At 52.6% G+C, this 19620-nt stretch overlaps 1 protein-coding gene across 1 annotated transcript in view; it reads left to right on the forward strand.

Annotated features, from left to right (window-relative positions):
* The window catches only part of UBAC1 (UBA domain containing 1), a 28645-nt gene extending 11524 nt beyond the window's left edge, over positions 1–17121 (forward strand). The window contains exons 4-10 of the mRNA XM_003816948.6: positions 1893–2000; positions 3429–3531; positions 3796–3904; positions 4542–4764; positions 10031–10117; positions 11719–11857; positions 16575–17121. Of these exons, the coding sequence (XP_003816996.1) occupies positions 1893–2000; positions 3429–3531; positions 3796–3904; positions 4542–4764; positions 10031–10117; positions 11719–11857; positions 16575–16690 (885 nt within the window). The 3' untranslated portion in view covers positions 16691–17121. The remainder of the gene's footprint in view (positions 1–1892; positions 2001–3428; positions 3532–3795; positions 3905–4541; positions 4765–10030; positions 10118–11718; positions 11858–16574) is intronic.
* Positions 17122–19620: the final 2499 nt, after the last annotated feature.

Below are 19620 nucleotides of genomic sequence, written 5' to 3' on the forward strand. Positions count from 1 at the left end.
TGGACTGTGTCCTGCTCATGCTGTGCAGCCACGCACGGGCAGCTGCCAGGCCCGGGGAGCGTGCGGCCGTCCTCGAGTTCTGCCTGCCGCAGGACCAGGTGTCTTGTTCTTCTCGATCTGTCGCTTGGTCTGGTGGAGCCTGACTTCCTCGGGTGCCGGGAGGGGAAACCGTCTGGAGGCCTCATATTCCAGCGCAGCAGCTGTGGAGGGGGCGCCAGCCGTATGCAGTACGTGAGGCAGCTCTGAGCCGCTCCTCCCTGCACCAGCCGCCTCCCCTTCCTCTGCTCCTTGTAGAACCTTCTGCCATCTGGTGTGCTTTAGTGTTCTGGAATATTCCATGGTGTCTCTGCTGCAGGTCTTTTTCTCTTTGCTATGCCCGGCACATTGACTCTGGAGATTCAGATGTTTGAGTTCTGGGAAATTTAGTCCTGGAAAATGTTCTGAATTGGTTTTTTGATCTCCTTGTTTTCTTTTCTCTTTCTGTAACTCTTATGAGTTGGCTGGTAGGCATGTTTTCTGAGGGATTCCTTGATTTTATCTTCTAAGCATTCTGTAGCCTCTTTGATCTGGCTGTAACATGTTTAAATTCCTAGGCCAGTTCTCCTCCTCAGATGATGTCTTCTAGTGTTCTGGTGTGTTCCTCCGTGGGCCGTGTGTCCTGGCTCATAAACACTATCCTCTTCCCTGCTGACTCCTCACTTTGTGCTGCTTTCTGTTGTTCCTTTTTTTTTTTTTTTTGAGATGGTGTCTCACTGTCACTCACCCAGGCTTGAGTGCGGTGGTGTGATCTCAGCTCACCTTCCAGGTTCAAGTGATTCTCCTGCCTCAGCCTCCCGGGTAGCTGGGATTACAGGTGTGCACCAGGACACCGGGCTTATTTTTGTCTTTTTAGTAGAGATGAGGTTTCACCATGTTGGCCGTGCTGGTCTCGAACTCCTGACCTCAAGTAATTCACCCACCTTGGCCTCCCAAAGTGCTGGGATTACAGGCATGTGTCACCTTCCAGAGGCCCTGGATCTTGATAGCAGCGCTTTGGGACTGGGTGGCTGGCTGGGGCACTGCGCTTTGGGTGTGGACCCTGCCATTTTGCCCCCTCCCACCTCTTGGCTGTGTCTGCCCCGCTCCCCTGCCACTGGGTCTCCCTGTGGCGGGTGCTGGGGTGCCGCTTTCCCTCTCATGAGCCTAGGGCTCCTGGCCCGGGGTCTCAAGCCCAGCTCTCTAGGAGTTGCCGGCAGGACTGGATGGCAGGGGAGCACAGGGCAGGGCGGCGGGGGATGGAGTGCTAGCTCTTGAGGCTCGCTCCTTGTCCCCTGCCACCGATGCAGTTCTAGGAGGCTGGAATGGTCTTGCGTCCATGCTCTGCTCTTGGCCTGAGCCTTTGTAGCTCCGCTGATCCCTCCATCCTCGTCCTCTGCCGTCTTCTGAGAATGTGCTGTCACTCTTCCGGTTCTGTTCCTCTCCCATCACTTTTGTTCTCGTGAGTTTCTACTGCCATAACTGCCCTTCAGGAGCTTCCAGAAGGAGCAGAGATGAGTTCGTGGTTTTGGCCTCGGGGCTCAGCTGCAGCCTGGGTGGTTCTTCTGGAGTTGCCTCCCTTGCCCCAGCCCTGCCACAGTGCCTGTGTGGTTGTCGTTCTGTGACCCTTGCTCCTGCTCTGCCCCTCACCTACCGCTTCACTCTTATTTACGTCAGAGCAGACGCGGAGGACACGCCTGCTGTCCCTGGGCCTTGCACAGAGCTCTCCAGGCTCCCCCAGCTCATCAAGGAGTTTACACCTCTGGCTCCTAAAGGAGACGGAGTCTTTCCTGGGCAGAGCTCCACTGATTCAGTTGTCATCGTCTTTTTGCTGCTCTTACGTTCACCTCAGACTTTCTGATTACGTTTCTGTGTAGAAAAAACAAGACCAGAAAGCTCCAGATAAAGAGGCCATACTGCGGGCCACCGCCAACCTGCCCTCCTACAACATGGACCGGGCCGCGGTCCAGACCAACATGAGAGACGTGAGTGTCAGCCCAGAGCGGCGGCGGGTGCATGGGGTCCCCGTGTGGGGGATTGCTGTGGGGGGGGTTCCTGCGGGGCGGGGCAGCAAGAGGAGATTCTCTGGGAGGATTTGGGGAAGCCGGTGAGCGGGTCTGTAGGACTGCACTATTTTGCATTTTTTCTGTAAATCAAAAATTATTTCCAAGTAAGAGTTGGAAAGCCATCTGAAGGCAGGATTGAAAAGATAGATAACCCTGGGAAAACGTCAATCCGGCCCTGAGTTTGGCAAAAACGTTTAGATAGAATTCTGAACCCGAAGCGGGTGGATCACCTGAGGTCAGAAGTTCGAGACCAGCCTGGCCAACATGATGAAACTCCGTCTCTACTAAAAATACCAAAAATTAGCCGGGCGTAGTGGCAGGCACCTGTAATCCCAGCTATTCAGGAGGCTGAGACAGGAGAATCACTTGAACCCGGGAGGCGGAGGTTGCAGTGAGCCGAGATTGCATCATTGTACTCCAGCCTCGGCAGCAAGAGCGAAACTCCGTCTCAAGAAAAAAAAAAACACACAAATCTGAACCCGTGAGTTATTTTGGGTCAGAACATTCTAAGTTAAAAAAGAAAAGTGTTTGCAGTGCTCACGTGGACGCCGCAGCAGGCAGGGCAGGCACGTGCTGTGCCGGGGTGGGAGGACGGCTGGCTTCCAACTTCATCTGATGCCAGTCCAACCTAAGGGCACTGCTATAAGCCCTGTTTCATTTTAGGAATGAACCTCTTGGGGTGTCTTCCAGAGAGTTCTGTGCTGACCAGGGCATGGTGGCTTTTCCCCAGCAGCCAGCATGTGTGTCTCCCATCCTGTGTGTGTCCGGCTCAGAGGTATTTCTCTAGTGTGGTGTCCACACCAAGGCTCACACTTGTGTGAGAGTAGGGACAGCTGACGCCTGACCTCTAGGCCCTGTAGCCAGGAGCTGTTCTGGAGGGCATCTCCGGTCCATCCCACGGCTCCTCCTGCCTGGGGAGGACAGTGATGGCCACCGCAGATGCTGTGTGGCAGCCATGCCTCCACTGGGGGCTGGCAGACTCATGGGCGTGGAGCCTCAGATGATTCTGTTTTCTTCAGTGAAGCCAGAGAGGGTCTTCAGCTTGCCCTGCACCTGCGCCAGCTGGGCCGACGGTTTCCTCACAGGGCACAGGCTGAGTATCGGGCCAGCACTGAGCGACCGTCACCAGGCGTTCCTGTCCCTTTCCACTGGCTTCAGTCCCACCTGCAGGGAGGCTTTTGGCCCTGCCAATCCCCTGCCTTGCCCTCAGCTGATCCTGCTGTCTTGCAAGAAAGCAATGTCATCTCAACTCTCAGAATCAAGAGTTCTAGGACAGGGGAGCAAGTCATAGATCCAAGTAGGTTTGGTGGACATTTAGAGAATTGATCTCCTTTTTTTTCACCACAGTTCCAGACAGAACTCCGGAAGATACTGGTGTCTCTCATCGAGGTGGCGCAGAAGCTGTTAGCGCTGAACCCAGATGCGGTGGAATTGTTTAAGAAGGCGAATGGTATGAGTCAACCCCGATGCCGCATTCCAGGGCGGTTCACTGCTGGCCTTGGGGAGCGTCTGCAGCTCCACGCACTGACCGGAACCTCAGTGCTGTATGGAAGCGCTGATGAGGGCCTGGGGCCTGCCTCACCGGCAACTCCTGTTGATATGCCTGAGGGCGGGCAGGCGGAGCTCAGACAGATAATTGCTGCAAATGTTTGTGCTCAGATAAGGCCCCTGAACCTGAGGCTGGAGCCCTCATGGCCCTGTCGTCTCCCTGCAGCAATGCTGGACGAGGACGAGGATGAGCGTGTGGACGAGGCTGCCCTGCGGCAGCTCACGGAGATGGGCTTTCCGGAGAACAGAGCCACCAAGGCCCTTCAGCTGAACCAGTGCGTGGGGGCCACCTCCTTCCCTTGCCGGAGACACCTGGGGCCTGGTTTTGTGGGGCTCCCACCGTGGGTGACGTCCTCCTACCCTAAACTCTTTGACTGAATCATTTCTAACGTGGGGTTTTGAAGAGGTACCTTAAATATGTGCCTCCAAAGTGTTTTTGGGGTGGACGTGACAGAACAGTCGTTGTGTAAATTCTCTTTGGGCCGTTGTATGAGAACTCAAGGTGAATCCCGTTCGTAGCAGGGACACGGCCTCTAACAGTCTTCTCAGGATTCCCGTGTGAGTTACTTGCCCTGCTTCTGTGTTCAGATCTAAAATGAATAATCCGAGATCCAGGGGCAGCCGGGGGCAGTTCCCCCTGTGGTCCCTACCTAAGCCCTCAGCAGAGATCTCTGGGTCCACTTGCCTCTCCTTAGACATGGGCTTCTGATTCTGCCCAGGGTCTCAAGGTAGTCTGAGGCAAGGACCAGAGCTTCCGTCGCACCTGTGTTCATTCAGGTTCTCGTTACAAGGGTCACCAGCTGATGCTGGAGAAGTCACTACCATAGCAGAGGCTCTTCTTGGGAATGGACAGGAGGCGAAGGCCCTGGTCCGTTAGTCTGGGGATGTTGGAAACAGTCTCTTGCCTTGCAGCATGTCGGTGCCTCAGGCCATGGAGTGGCTAATTGAACACGCAGAAGACCCGACCATAGACACGCCTCTTCCTGGCCAAGCTCCCACAGAGGCCGAGGGGGCCACAGCAGCTGCCTCCGAGGCTGCCGCAGGAGCCAGCGCCACTGATGAGGAGGCCAGAGATGAGCTAACGGAAATCTTCAAGAAGATCCGGAGGAAAAGGGAGTTTCGGGCTGATGCTCGGGTATGTGTTACTAGACCTGTCGCCAGGCAGAGTCGCCATGTCTTCCCTTGAGGTGGCGCCATGGAAAGGAAGCTGGGGCTGCATGGCTGACCTTGGGCTGAGCCGGCTCCTGTCCCAGGAGAGAGAGAAGCTGGGGAAGGGGTTTATAGGTGGGCCTGGGAAATGGCGAGCCTGGGGGCGGTGGGCCTGGGGACCGTGGCCCGAGTTTCTGAGCACACCTGTAAGTTATCCTGGCTTGAATCCAGGCGCCCCAGTTTCCTCTGTGTTGCCACATTCGTCACCTTTTGAAAAACTTGATATTTTACAGTTCCTTCTGACCACTCATCCACAAGCCGCCCCTGTTCGGCAGCCTCTCTGCGGGGTGGGGGCCCTGCCCAGAGACCGGGAGGGTCATTTGCCGTCGGGGGTGTCCATGAGCGAGGGGCCGCTCAGGCTGCCAGCCGCCTCCATGGCACAGTCTGCAGGGCTGAAGGGTCCCTGCGCCTGTGTGTGTGGACCTTCCTCGCCCGTGCCTCATCTCCCCATTCTTCCTTCTCTCTCCTGTTCTTTGATTCGGGTTTTACTTCCTCCTTGGAGGTTTCTGTCTGTCTCCGACATGCTCAGATGGCAGATCTGCTCCATCTGCATGCTGTCGTCTCATGTGTGGCACTGATCGTTTCCTTGGGGTGTGTGACATTGTGCTGTGGCCTCACCTGCGGAGCTCGTGTTTTCCATGGAGTTCCATGTGGCCAGGCTGTAGACATCCACCTGGGGTGATTCTGAGTTTGCTTCTGCTGGTGATGGGTGGGGCCCCTGCCCCACCATGTCCCGCAGTGTAACCCCCGGCTTCGCAGCTCAGGTCTTCCCTGCACAGGGTTCTGTGGAGACAAATGCTTTTCTTTGTTTCTTTTAAAATTTAATTTAATGTTAAGTTCTGGGATACATATGCAGGATGTGCAGGTTTGTTACATAGGTAAACATGTGCCATGGTGGTTTGCTGCACGTGTCAGCCCATCACCTAGGTATGAAGCCCAGCATGCACTAGCTATTTTTCATGATGCTCTCCCTCCCCCAGACCCCCTGATGGGCCCCGGTGTGTGATGTTCCCCTCACTGTGTCCATGTGTTCTCATTTTTCAGCTCCCACTTAAAAGTGAGAACGTGAGGGGCTTGGTTTTTTGTTCCTGTGTTAGTTTGCTGAGGACAGTGGCTTCCAGCTTCATCCATGACCCTGCAAAGGACGTGATCTCGTTCCTTTTTATGGCTGCATAGTATTCCATGGTGTATATGTCCCACATTTTCTTTATTCAGTCTATCCGGTTTCTTTTCTTATCCATGGGCATTTGAGTTGATTCTATGTCTTTGCTATTGTGAGTAGTGCTGCAGTGAACATACGTGTGCACGTATCTTTATAACAGAATGATTTCTATTCCTTTGGGTATATACCCAGTAATGGAATTGCAGGGTCAAATGGTATTTCTGTTTCTAGGTCTTTGAGGAATCACCACATGTCTTCCACAGTGGTTGAACTAATTTACATTCCCACCAGCAATGTAAAAGCGTTCCTATTTCTCCACGGCCTCACCAGCAGCTGTTGTTTCTTGACTTTTTAATAATCATCATTCTGATTGGCATGAGATGGTATCTCATTGTGGTTTTGATTTGCATTTCTCTAATGATCAGTGATGTTGAGCCTTGCTCTGTCGCCCAGGCTGGATTCTTCCTGCCTCAGCCTCCTGAGTAGCTGGGACTACAGGCACATGCCCACCACGCCCAGCTAATTTTTGTACTTTTAGTGGAGACAGGGTTTCACCATGTTGGCCAGGCTCGTCTCAAACTCCTGACCTCAAGCGATCTGCCCGCCTCGGCCTCCCAAAGTGCTGGGATTACAGGTGTGAGACACTGCGCCCGGCCAACTGTCTTCTTTTGAGAAGAGTCTGATCATGTCTTTTGCCCACTTTTTAATGGGGTTGTTTTTTTCTTGTAAATTTGTTTATTCCATGTAGATTCTGGATATTAGACCTTTGTCAGGTGAATAGATTGCAAAAACGTTCCCTTCTGTAGGTTGTCTGTTCACTCTGAGGGTAGTTTCTTTTGCTGTGCAGAAGCTCTTTAGTTAGATCCCATTGAGACAAATGCTTTTCTAGTCTATTTTCTCATCTTTTCAGGGTCCTGTTTTAAGTAAGGGTCTCAGTTCCCACTCCCTACCTCCCATGGGCCCAAGGCGCACGTTCTGTCTGTGTGTAGACATCAGACCCCGCCCTCCCAGGGCAGCCCCTGCGCACACCCTCTCCCAGGGCTAGCTTTCTGTCTCTTCCTTCTTGGGTTTCTCACTTGTGGATATCCCTTTCTTGTGAGGTTAGCTCTGCATGTAAAAGTTTCTCTTTTTTTTTTTTGAGACAGTTTCACTCTGTCACCCAGGCTGGAGTGCGGTGGCACAATCATGGCTCACTGCAGCCTTGACCTCCTGGGCTCAAATGATGCTACTTCAGCCTCCTGAGTAGCTCTTACAGGCACGCACCACCACACAGGGCTAATTTTTTATTTTTTAAAATTTTGTACAGATAGGGATCTCCCTGTGTTGCCCAGGCTGGTGTTGAACTCCTGGCCTCAAGTGATCCTCCTGCCTTGGCCTCCCAAAGCGCTGGAATTACAGGCATGAGCCATTGTGCCTAACCTAAAAGCATTTTTGTTTCATTTTCATCTAGCATTTCTAGGTTTAGCAGGAAGTTTGTCTCGTTGTGCTTGTCTCCTAGGGAGCCAAGTTTACATCTGATCCTGGAAGCCTGTCCAAGTGGAGCAGTCACTCTCCAGCTGGGTCCCTTGTGCTCTGAGGTTGGACTTCGCACTCTCCTGTGTTGTGGTCCTGCACAGTCTCTTGGAGGTTGTTAGTCATATACTTTCTTGCCATCTTAAGCCTTTTTGTTAAATATGGATGCTCATTCTTAACAATCTTAACGTGCTCGTTTTCCTAAGATCTTCCCCATTGCCGTTCCCTCCCGTCATCTCTCTGTGTCGGAACAACATTCCGTAGAATGTCTTCTTTGATGAAAATCATCACAAGGTGGTCAAGGCTTGAGGGGCCAGCCCATCAGTCCTCCTAGCCTTTGGTTTCTGTACAAGTCATGAGATCAGGCAATCGTCCAGTAGGGATCGAGATACTAGCTTTGTTACTGAGAAAGGATTGGAGAGCTCTGACTTGAGGCCAAAACAGATTTCCTGCTGCCCCTCCCTTCCCAGTGGTAGACAGGATGCCTGCTGTCCGGGGGCAGAGCTGGCAGGGCCCGACGTCCTGCAGCCCGTGAGTGCAAGGCCCCTCTCCCATTGCTGCCCACAAGCAAGTCTTTGCCCCCATGGGCTGGGAGGGAGGGCGGGGACTGCCAGGTGTTGCCTTGGGAGTACTGGGGCATCATTTCCTGGGCTGAGGTAGAAATGAGCGACAGTACTTCCTATTGAAGCTAGTGAGAAGGGCATCCTGTCCTTGAATTCAGTAGACTCCAGGCTATTCTGTATGACTTTGATATCAAAATATTGTGCGGTGGGTTCTTCCAGAGTTCATTGTTGCAGCTCCTGGATTAGGGTGTGGCTCAGGAAGGCAATTGTGATGGACCATAAATAGAAAATACCGAGTTTTTTCTTTTTTGAGATGGAGTCTCACTGTGTCGCCCAGGCTGGAGTACAGTGGTGCGATCTTGGCTCACTGCAACCTCCACTTCCCAGGTTCAAGCGATTCTCCTGCCTCAGGCTCCCGAGTAGCTGGGATTACAGGTGCCCGCCACCACGCCCAGCTACTTTTTGTATTTTTAGTAGAGATGGGGTTTTCCCATGTTGGCCAGGCTGGTCTCAAACTCCTGACCTCAAGTGATCCTCCCACCCCAGCCTCCCAAAGTGCTGGGATTACAGGCATGAGCCACTGCTCCCGGCTGGGACTTTTGACCTGATCATGCACACAGTTTAGCTCTAGCCAGCATCCTTCCTGAGCTCCACCCCAGCTGAAGTCTTTTTCTGCCAGGTTCTCTTGGAAGCATCTGATGGTGCAGTCCAGACTGGCTGTGGACGTGCACCGTCCGCGGGGTGCAGTGCTGCATGAAGTCAGCCTGGGTGGTGCTGGGAGCTGTGTGGGGCTGGCACCCCTAGACCACCTTATGGTGGCCGGAAAACTGCCAAAGATGGAGAGGACTCTGGGGGCTTCAAGAGAGTGGGATCTGACCTTTCAGGGATTAGGAGAGGCCCTTGAAATTTTGATGAAGCCTTCATCTTACTTATTTATATTTTTTCAAAATGGACCCCTTTAAACATTGTGTTATAAATCTCCAGAGTAGAGGATGTATTATCTTGTTACATGAATTGTGTCCAGAAAATGTACGTCCTTCCCCAAAAACGAATTAGCATATGTTCAGTTGTAGCTTAAGTTTTGTTCAATATTAAAAGTTAAAAAATTAGTTTTAGGATTTTTTTTTTTCTTTTCTTTGAGATGGAGTCTCGCTCTGTCGCCCAGGCTGCAGTGCAGTGGCGCGATCTCGGCTCACTGCAAGCTCCGCCTTCCAGGTTCACGCCATTCTCCTGCCTCAGCCTCCCGAGTAGCTGGGACTACAGGCGCCCGCCACCACGCCCAGCTAATTTTTGTATTTTTAGTAGAGACGGGGTTTCACCATGTTAGCCAAGATGGTCTTGATCTCCTGACCTCGTGATCCGCCTGCCTCGGCCTCCCAAAGTGCTGGGATTGCAGGTGTGAGCCACTGCGCCCGGCCCTAGGATTTTTTTTTTCTAAGATAAAATCTGAATAAAACCTTTTTTCACAGGTTACAATGGCATTTTTGTTTCCGTTGAGATTGCACTTACTGACGTGGCCTTTCTCTAATGCCACTTCTCTTTGGGTAACAAGGCCCTCTGGGGTAAACCTGCGGTGGCTGCCGAGACAGTCTTATCCACACAGTCATCGGGACAAACCTGAAAGGGTCTGAAGTTGGCCTGACTGCCTCGTGTCCACATAAGCGATGCGTTTCTACCTGTCACAACCTGTGGCTCCCTGAAGACAAGCCTGGGAGCTGCACTGCCCCCCGGCTCTGCTAACTGCAGTCATCCCTGCACTTCCTCGGCTTTAGGATGCTGAAAACCAAGATCTGTTTCAGCAGAGCTGTGAGGAAAGAACGTGGACGGACAGCGTCCTCAGTGCTGTTGGGAGCACCCTCCGCTAGGGTGCGGGGAGCGGGCCCCTCTGCACGCAGGTCACTGGTTCCTCGGCCTCCTGCCGCCCCCAGCGAGCTAACGGCTGTGCTGTCCTCTAGGCCGTCATTTCCCTGATGGAGATGGGGTTCGACGAGAAGGAGGTGATAGACGCCCTCAGAGTGAACAACAACCAGCAGAATGCCGCGGTGAGTGTTGGGCTATGGTGAGTGAGTGTGGGCTGTGGTAAGTGAGTGTGGGCTGTGGTGAGTGAGTGTGGGCTGTGGTGAGTGAGTGTGGGCTGTGGTGAGTGTGGGCTGTGGTGAGTGAGTGTGGGCTGTGGTGAGTGTGGGCTGTGGTGAGTGTGGGCTGTGAGTGTGGGCTGTGGTGAGTGTGGGCTGTGGTGAGTGTGGGCTGTGAGTGTGGACTGTGGTGAGTGGGCTGTGAGTGTGGGCTGTGGTGAGTGAGTGTGGGCTGTGGTGAGTGAGTGTGGGCTGTGGTGAGTGAGTGTGGGCTGTGGTGAGTGTGGGCTGTGAGTGTGGGCTGTGGTGAATGGGCTGTGGTGAGTGTGGGCTGTGAGTGTGGGCTGTGAGTGTGGGCTGTGGTGAGTGTGGGCTGTGGTGAGTGTGGGCTGTGGTGAGTGAGTGTGGGCTGTGGTGAGTGAGTGTGGGTTGTGAGTGTGGGCTGTGGTGAGTGAGTGTGGGCTGTGGTGAGTGAGTGTCAGGCTGGGCGAGTGCTGGGAGCCTCACTCGTGAGTGCCCCGGGCGTGGTGGAGGCCGTGTGTTTGCCTGCTTTCACATGCAGCCGGCTATGTGGCTTTTAAAGTGAGACAATTGGATAGATGGCTCAAACAGTATAAAAATTTAAAAATACGGAATTCTAGGTTTTGTTTTTTTAAAAGGGTGCCTTATATGTACATATTTTATGGATGGGTAATTTGTTCATTTTTTTTTTTTTTTAATTTTTTTGGAGTCAGGGTCTCACTCTGTCCCCCAGGCTGGAGTGCAGCGGTGTGATCACACTCACTGCAGCCTCGACCTCCTGGGCCCAAGCGATCCTCCTGCCTCAGCCTCCTGAGTAGCTGGGACCACAGGCATGCACCACCATGCCCGGCTAATTAGTTTTTTAGAGACAAGATCTCCCTTTGTTGCCCAGGCCGATCTTGAACTCCTGGCTTCAATCGATCCTCCTGCTTTAGCTTCCAAAGTGCTGGGATTACATGCATGAGCCACCACTGCCAGCCCATTTTTCTGATTAAACTGACTCTAAGAATGATTCCCGTCCTGTGCCCGTGTGCCAGCTGGGCTGATGGAGCTGTGCCTGGGGAGGTCCCTGTGGTGGCCCACATCCCCCCCCCACCATCCCCCGTGCCAGTGGAGTTAGTGGCTCACACCTCCAAGACAGAGATGAGGAGCCTGTGTCCTCATGGCTCCAGCACTGCTGACTGCCCATAACAGGGCCACAGGCAAGCTGGGCACTTGGTACATTTGTTAATTACCTTCCCAACACTCCTGGGTGGGCCACACTGGCCCAGGTGACTGGGGAAGCGGCAGCAGTCAGTGATCTCTGCAACACCAGGGTCTGCAGAGAAAAGCAGACTAGCTCTTCCTTCTCTGGCCTGGTCTGACATGCACGGCAGTGAATCCAGACTGGGTTTGTCTTCATGGTAGAGTCCCTTCCAGGGAGATCAGCCCTGGGGGCTCAACAGGAACTCACAGAAAGGTGCAGGAGCTGTCATGCCTGCTGCTGGTGGCGTCTTGCGGAGGCACTGAAGGCGCTAACAGTGGTATTGGTGCTCTTGGCTTTGCAGTGCGAGTGGCTGCTGGGGGACCGGAAGCCCTCTCCGGAGGAGCTGGACAAGGGCATCGACCCCGACAGTCCTCTCTTTCAGGCCATCCTGGATAACCCGGTGGTGCAGCTGGGCCTGACCAACCCGAAAACATTGCTAGGTATGTGCGCCTTCTTTATGCTAAGTCTCGGGTCGGGGAGGCTGGCTGGTTCCCTTGCAGGACAAATAGGTGCTGCGGAGGCGATACGGAGGATCCAGCGCTGAGGATCGCCGTGCGCTGGCAGCACGTCCTGCCATGCAGGTTGGCATCCTGCGGGTGTAGTCCCGCTACGTCACCGTGGGGCCCGCAGGTCAGGTTCTGATCGTGGTGTGACTGTCTCCTGCGCGATGACTCTGACATAGGCCTCAGAAAACCAGTGCCAGTGGCTTTCCGAGGGCCAGCGGGGTGGAGACTGCGCCAGCAGCTTAGGAACTCACGGGAGGACAAGGTGTGGTTTGGGCTTTTGCTCTTACTACTCGTCAGGGTCTTCGATGGCAATGGTTTATTTTTATTGTGAGATATGTACATACAAAAGTGTATATGATGATGTAACTTTAAAGAAGAATAAAACTAATAGCCATGTATCTACTATTCAGCTTTGGGCCTGGGGTGCCCCTCCCCTATGCACCTCATCCCTCCCTCCAGTGTGGCCGTCGCCGTGGCCGCGGCTTACCTCTCTGCTTCCCGGTAGAGTTTTGCCGTATTTGTGTCTCCTCAAACAATCTCTCATTTGTTGCTGCCTTTGTGTAAGTAGAATCATGTTTTAAGCAGGCCTCTGTGACTGACTGCATTCTTTGTGGGGGTTGTGGAGTATTTTCTTGATGGAAGGCACTGGGAACCCAGGGCTTGTTGGGTTGTCTGCATGTGGTGCCACTCCTGATGTTTTTTTTTTTTTTTTTTTTTTTTGAGACAGAGTCTCGCCTTGTCACCCAGGCTGGAGTGCAATGGAATGATCTCGGCCCACTGCAACCTCCACCTCCCAGGTTCAAGCAATTCTCCTGCCTCGGCCTCCTGAGTACCTGGGATTACAGGCGTGCACTACCATGCCTGGCTAATTTTTCGTATTTTAGTAGAGACGGCTTTCACCATGTTTGCCAGGCTGGTCTCGAACTCCTGACCTCGTGCTCCACCTGCCTCAGCCTCCCTAAGTGCTGGGATTACAGACCTGTTGGTCCCCAGGAGCTGAGTTCCTGGATGTTGGGAGGGCCTTTGCCACCCGAGCAGGCTGGAAGTGTCTCTGGAGCTGCGATGGCCGTGCCCTGATCTTGAAGGCTGGCCTTCTTTCAGAAGCGTATTGGCCGCCTGTAGAACCTTGGCCGTGAGAGACCTTCCGCTCAGCGTTTGGCCTGCTTTTCTCTTGGATTGTTTTCTTATTCATTCAGGAAGGTCCTCACCTCCTGGATGCTGACCCTTTTCCCATTATTTGTGTTGCAGATGCCGTTGTTCAGTTTCTGGTTTATTTCCTCACGCTGATGGGCAGAGTCCAGTGTTTTGATGTCCTTCATTGTGTCTGTTTTTTTTTTAAGATGTGAACCTTTAAAGAAAACTCTCCATGGCTGGGCGTGGTGGCTCACGCCTGTAATCCCAGCACTTTGGGAGGCTGAGGCAGGTGGATCACGAGGTCAGGAGTTCAAGACCAGCCTGGCCAAGATGGTGAAACGCTGTCTCTACTAAAAATACAAAAAATTAGTTGGGCATGGTGGTATGCACCTGTAATCCCAGCTACTCCAGAGCTGAGGCAGAGAATTGCTTAAACCTGGGGGGCGGAGGTTGCAGTGAGCCGAGATCGTGCCACTGCCCTCTAGCCTGGGCGTCAGAGCAAGACTCCACCTCAAAAAAAAAAAAAGAAAAAAGAAAAGCCTCCTATCCGAAAGTCAGAAACACGTTTTCCTTTTATTTTTTTTTCCAAAAATGTTAAAAGTTTCTCTTAATTTAAGTCCATAATCTACCTAGAAGTATGTGTGTGGTGTGAGGTAGGGATCTTCTTTGTACCCAAATTCTAAAACTTGAGAATGGTCTTTTGTGAGTTTATTTTTATTCTTAGTGATTCCTTTCACACTGAAAGCATATTCCTCCTAGCTCTCCAGCTGTTTGTATACCTTAGGATGTTAGTGTGTGCTGCCTTGGGGTCTGTCCAATAACTTTTTCTTTTTTTTTTCCTAATAGAAATAGGCTCTTTCTCTGTCACCCAGGCTAGAGTGCAGTGATGGCGCCACTGTCCATGCAAGATCTGCCCCCAGCACACACACTTGCCCACCTCCGCATCATAGACAAGACCTTCATTGTTTTAACTTGTATTCCTTTTTTTTTTTTTTTTTTTTGAGATGGAATCTTGCTCTGTCGCCCAGGCTGGAGTGCAGTGGCACGATCTCAGCTCACTGCAAGCTCCGCCTACCGGGTTCACGCCATTCTCCTGCCTCAGCCTCCTGAGTAGCTGGGACTACAGGTGCCCGCCACCGTGCCCGGCTAATTTTTTGTATTTTTAGTAGAGACAGGGTTTCACCGTGTTAGCCAGGATGGTCTTGATCTCCTGACCTCGTGATCCGCCCGTCTCGGCCTCCCAAAGTGCTGGGATTACAGGCTTGAGCTACTGCGCCCGGCCACTTGTATTCCTTTTGGTTATTAGCAATGTTGAATACTTTTCTGTTGGCCATTGCATTTCTTCTTTTACATACTGTCTATGCATGTCATCTATTTGTTTTCCTTCTTTTTATGGAGACAGGGTCTTGATCTGTCACCCAGGCTGGAGTGCAGTGGTACAATCACAGCTTACTGCAGCCTTGACCTCCTGGGCTCAAGTCATCCTCATGGGTAGTTATGACTACAGGCACGCACGACCATGCCCAGCTATTTTTGTTGTTGTTGTTGAGATGGGGTCTCGTTTTTTTTGCTCAGGCTAGTCTTGAACTCCTGGCTTCAAGCGCTCCTCCCACCTCTGCCTTCTAGAGTGCTGGGATTGTAGGCGAGAGCCATTGTGCCTGGCACATGTGTTTTTCAATTGCAATATTAATCCTAGAGCTTCCTTAATAGCTTCTTGGATATTAGGCACATCTGCCTTTGTTGAATGTTGTAAACTGTTTTTGCTCTCTAATTTTGTGTGGCATTTTCTGACATACAGAAGTTAGGATATACAGAAGACAGTCCTTCCTCAGGTTGGGCATGGTGGCTCATGCCTGTAATTGTAGCACTTTGGGAGGTTGAGGCAAGAGGATCACTTGAGCTCAGGAGTTCGAGACCAGCCTGGGTAACATAGCAGGACCTCCTCTCTACTAAAAAAGCAAACAAACAAAAAAACAAAATCAGCCAGGAGTGGTGGCACACGTACCTGTAGTCCCTGCTACTCAGGGGACTGAGGTGGGAGGATCATTGAGTCCGGGAGTTCAAGGCTGCCGTGAGCCATGATCACTCCACTGCACTCCAGCCTGGGCAACAAAGCAAGTTGCTGTCTCAAAAAAAAATTAAATTCAAAAAGGAAAGTCCTTCCTCAGATAAATAATCATCTGTGTGGTTTTTCATATTTAACTCTTTATCTTTTTGTTCAACTCTTTCATCCTTCCAGAATTTATTTTGCTGTTTATTGAGAGGAAATGGGAAATTAAGTTCCCCGCCCTGTGTGTGAAACAGCTGTTTCGTACCTTATAGTTTGTTCTTTCTGAGTCTTTTTCTGGGATTTTTATTTTTATTTTTTGAGACGGAATCTCACTCTGCTGCCCAGGCGGGAGTGTAGTGGCGCAATCTCGGCTCACTGCCAGCTCCGCCTCCCGGGTTCATGCTATTCTCCTGCCTCAGCCTTCCGAGTAGCTGGGATTATAGGCGCCTGCCACCACGCCCAGCTAATTTTTTATATTTTTAGTAGAGACAGGGTTTTACCGTATTAGCCAGGATGGTCTCGATCTCCTGACCTCATGATCCGCCTGCTTCGGCCTCCCAAAGTGTTGGAATTACAGGCATGAGCCACCGCGCCTGGCTTTTTCTGAGATTTTAAAGTGGTTTTTGGAGACTTTTAATCAGAACACCAGAGGATTGTTTTAAGGCCTGGGGATTGTCCAATCATGAACAGAGCCAAGTTGGGTTCACTCTGAGCTCTGTGCTCAGCCACGGGCTACTGGGCCGTGAATGGCTGTGAATTCTGTAGTGAGCACCGTCCCTGGAGCCTGTAGACCTGGGGCCACTTATGCTGAAGTGCGTCCATGTGTGTCAGGTCAGCATGGAGCCATCGATCCTGGCAGAGGGGCTGGCAGCTGGCAGAACGCGTGCTCCTTCACAGTGGGTGGAACAGAGAGCTTTTTGCTAAAAGCCACCTGTTTTGGGGAAACAGTTTTGTAAAGCTGTTAAAACCCAAGTTTTCATTTTGAAGAAGTGCTGTGTTGCATTTTTAATGTGCTGGTTTTTTGAAGAAGGAATTTTCTGAAGGCTGAGCATTACGTTTTTCCAGTTTGTTGTTAACTTTGCAACTGTCTGTGTGTGTCCTTTCTGCATCTGCTGACCTTCTCGGGGTGGGATTGGAAGTGGAGTTGTTGGGGAAGATGATTTTTGAGCCCTGGCGGCTGCCAGACAGCTGCCGAGAGTGGGGGTGCCATGAGCACGCACAGGCACACTGCCCACCTGCCAGAATTGAGTGCATGACTCTCTGTGATCAGATCTGATTTGATGGGTGCATCCGATGGAGTTGGGTGGGTTTCAGCCTGAGAGTGCACACTTAGCAGTGAGCTCTGTGTGGCCTTTGTATTGGAGACGCACCCTCTTCATTAGGAAGCTGCCGAAGAGGAAAGTCACGCCTGTGCCTGTGGGCTGAGTGGGGGCGTGGGCACTCAGGCTGGCTCTGTTTTCCCTGCAGCATTTGAAGACATGCTGGAGAACCCGCTGAACAGCACCCAGTGGATGAATGATCCAGAAACGGGGCCTGTCATGCTGCAGATCTCTAGAATCTTCCAGACACTAAATCGCACGTAGGTGGCGTTGTTCCACTCGGCTGTCAGGCCACAGCAGCCCCCTGGTGCGGCCCGAGACCGGGCAGAGTGGACCTCACCTGGAAACTCACCTTCAGCGCCTCAGCCCTGGACTGTTAGAGGTGCTGCAGCTGCTCCTGCTCTCTGATCTTATTGCTTATAAACTTTGGTGACGGTAGTGTGTAAGGCCGTATTTTTAGCATCTGACAGGTGTTTACAAAAAAGTGGTTGTCGCACTGGGAAGTGGAGTGATGGCCTCGTCTCCAGTGCTCCTCTGGGCTCTTGAGTTGCTGCTTGAATTGCCGTGTAGACATTTGCTTGGAGAGTCCACTTGTTATTTGACGGAGGTAGGTTTCAACCCAGAGTTAATGTCAAGCATGCTAATTTAACTAGTCACTCACAGATGACTTTTCTTTAATAAAGTCCCTTTTCCTATTTCCTGTCTTCGTCTTTTCTTGGTGCCGCACAAGAAACCCGTGCGTCCCCGAGAGGCCACATCCCCGCGGCTCCGTGCCAGCTGCTCTGACTGGGGGTGGGCGCTGGGGCCACCGCAGCATGTGGGAGGCCTTGTGGCCATGTTTGGTTGGCAAAGCCTCGTGTTGTATTGGGTTTAAGGGACTGGAGCTGAGCCCGTATTCCTGGGACACAGGTCCTGAGCCCAAGCACGGCTGCCCCCACCTACCTCTGGCCTCTTCCTCCTTTTTTTTCATTTTAAAAAACATGACCGGTGTCTTAAAATGAGAAAATGAATTTTGTTTTTTGTGAACTCTGCTCATTATTGTTGCTGGAAGCAGTCAGTTCCGAGCTGTTTGTTTTGAACTTCTCTTCTGAACCAGCCCCCTCCCCTTCTGAACTCTGCTTGCATTGTAGCTGAGTAAGAATGTTTTCGGAAAATGTTTCTCTCCACACATCTAGGTCTTTTCATTGTTTTTGAGGTTTAGATTTAAAACTAAAGTTAATTTAAACTCTTTGGGCAGAAATATTAAAAATGCTTTTCAAAAGTAATGAATCTTGGCCGGGCGCGGTGGCTCACACCTGTAATCCCAGCACTTTGGGAGGCCGAGGCAGGTGGATCACGAGGTCAGGAGATCAAGATCATCCTGGCTAACATGGTGAAACCCCGTCTCTACTAAAAATACAAAAAATTAGCCGGGTGTGGTGGCGGGTGCCTGTAGTCCCAGCTACTTGGGAGGCTGAGGCAGGAGAATGGCGTGAATCCGGGAGGCGGAGCTGGCAGTGAGCCAAGATCGCGCCACTGCACTCCAGCCTGGGCAACAGAGCGAGACTCCGTCTCAAAAAAAAAAAAAAAGTAGCGAATCTCACTTCTTTTTGAGACGGAGTCTCAAAAAAAAAAAAGATGCCTGTCTACTACCCTGCTGCCAGGCCACAGGCCCTTGGCCTGCCCCACGTCAGCAGGGTCTAGCCAGCCACAGTGCCCCCCTGGCCCGCCATCCTCTTTTGGCAAACTTGTGAGTCGGAAGAGAATGTTCTCCTCAGCGGGTTTAAGAGTCAAAGTTGGGAAATTCCTTCTGAGGAACCTCTGGACAGGTGTGTCCTCAGCCCGCCTCCTGCGGGCTGTGGAGCCGTGCTTTCCACGGGTTCGCTGGCTGCCTGGCTCATCTTGCTGTGGCCTGAGCGTCCACAAGGTGGGCGAGGGGCCACACCAACACCTGCCTGATGTGGCCATGAGGAGAGAAGCGTGTGCCAGTGCCTTTCCTCGGAGATGCTGAGTTCGCTCCCGTTGGCTGGTCCTGCACATGCAGCTTCTCCAGGTGCGCCTCCTCCGCTAGCCCCGTGTTCTGCCGCGCCCGCCTTTCAGCCCCCAGAGGCCCTGAGGTCGGGAATGCGCGTTCTTACCCAGCCCTGTCCTCTGGTGAGCGTGGATCCACGTTTTAACCTGGTCGCGGTTTGCATGCAGTTGTGGAGTTCTGGGTGAGTAAACACCATGTGCCGCTGAGGCCTTCCCAGGGGCTGCGGGCCGTGCGTAGATGGGTTCTGGAGAACGTCGCAGCTGCCCTGGTGAATGTGGTTTCTGCTCCTGCAGCGGCTGCTGGGGAGGTGGGGAGCGCTCTGGGCCTTGTTGCAGTCCTGCCGCTTCTCTGGGCCAGGCCATCAGCGCACACATAGGTGAGGCACCATCCCTGTGAACACAGCCTGTGTCTGGCACGCGTATTTTAGGGCTGAGGTTGTATCTTACAAGGTGAAATGAAATGGCCGGCAAACTCTAGAAATTCTTCCTTTACGTGGACTTCAGTTCCATGACCAGTAACGCTGCCATCCATGTGTGCCTTCACCACAGTGGCCCATGAACTAGGGGCAGGCAGCTGGCCAAGCCTGGCTCTGAGCGCAGTTGTGTTCCAGCTGCTGAGGGCCAAGTGGCTTCTCAGCCCATGGGGCCAGGCTGCCTGGCTCTGGGGGGCGTGGGTGCTGGGTCGGGGACACTGGCTCGTACACAGTCAGCACATTGTTCTGTTGAGATAAGGGCCACCTGTGTCATTTTGAGCTTCTGCTAAGCCGTTTTTCTTCTTTCGGGGTCCTGTGGAGCAGGACCCCTGGGCAGTGCCCTGTGGCCATATTCAGGGCTCTAGACCAGGGTGTGATGCTGAGGCAGGTCACCTGTGTGCCAGGGAAGGTGGAGGGAGTTAGATCGCTCACTTGGCCAGCATTCCCTCCTGCTCCGGTGGCCGAGCTTGGCGATGACACACACGTTTCCTCGTGGAGTGGGATCATGCTGAGATTCCAGGACAGCGTGGGTCAGCTGCTGGAGGGGTGACTTCCCCTGAGATCGTGGGGTCAGGACATTGCTGTGCCGACTGTAGGCGCCGTCCACACAAGCAGGGGATTCCTCCCCCCAGGCGCAGAGAGAGGTGGCCCAGCCACTTGGGCCACTACAGCGAGCTGGCATGGCGGTGGGACCCCGGGTGAGGAGTCTGA

This window comes from Pan paniscus, chromosome 11 (assembly GCF_029289425.2).
Source record: "Pan paniscus chromosome 11, NHGRI_mPanPan1-v2.0_pri, whole genome shotgun sequence".
NCBI classification, from domain to species: Eukaryota; Metazoa; Chordata; class Mammalia; order Primates; family Hominidae; genus Pan; species Pan paniscus.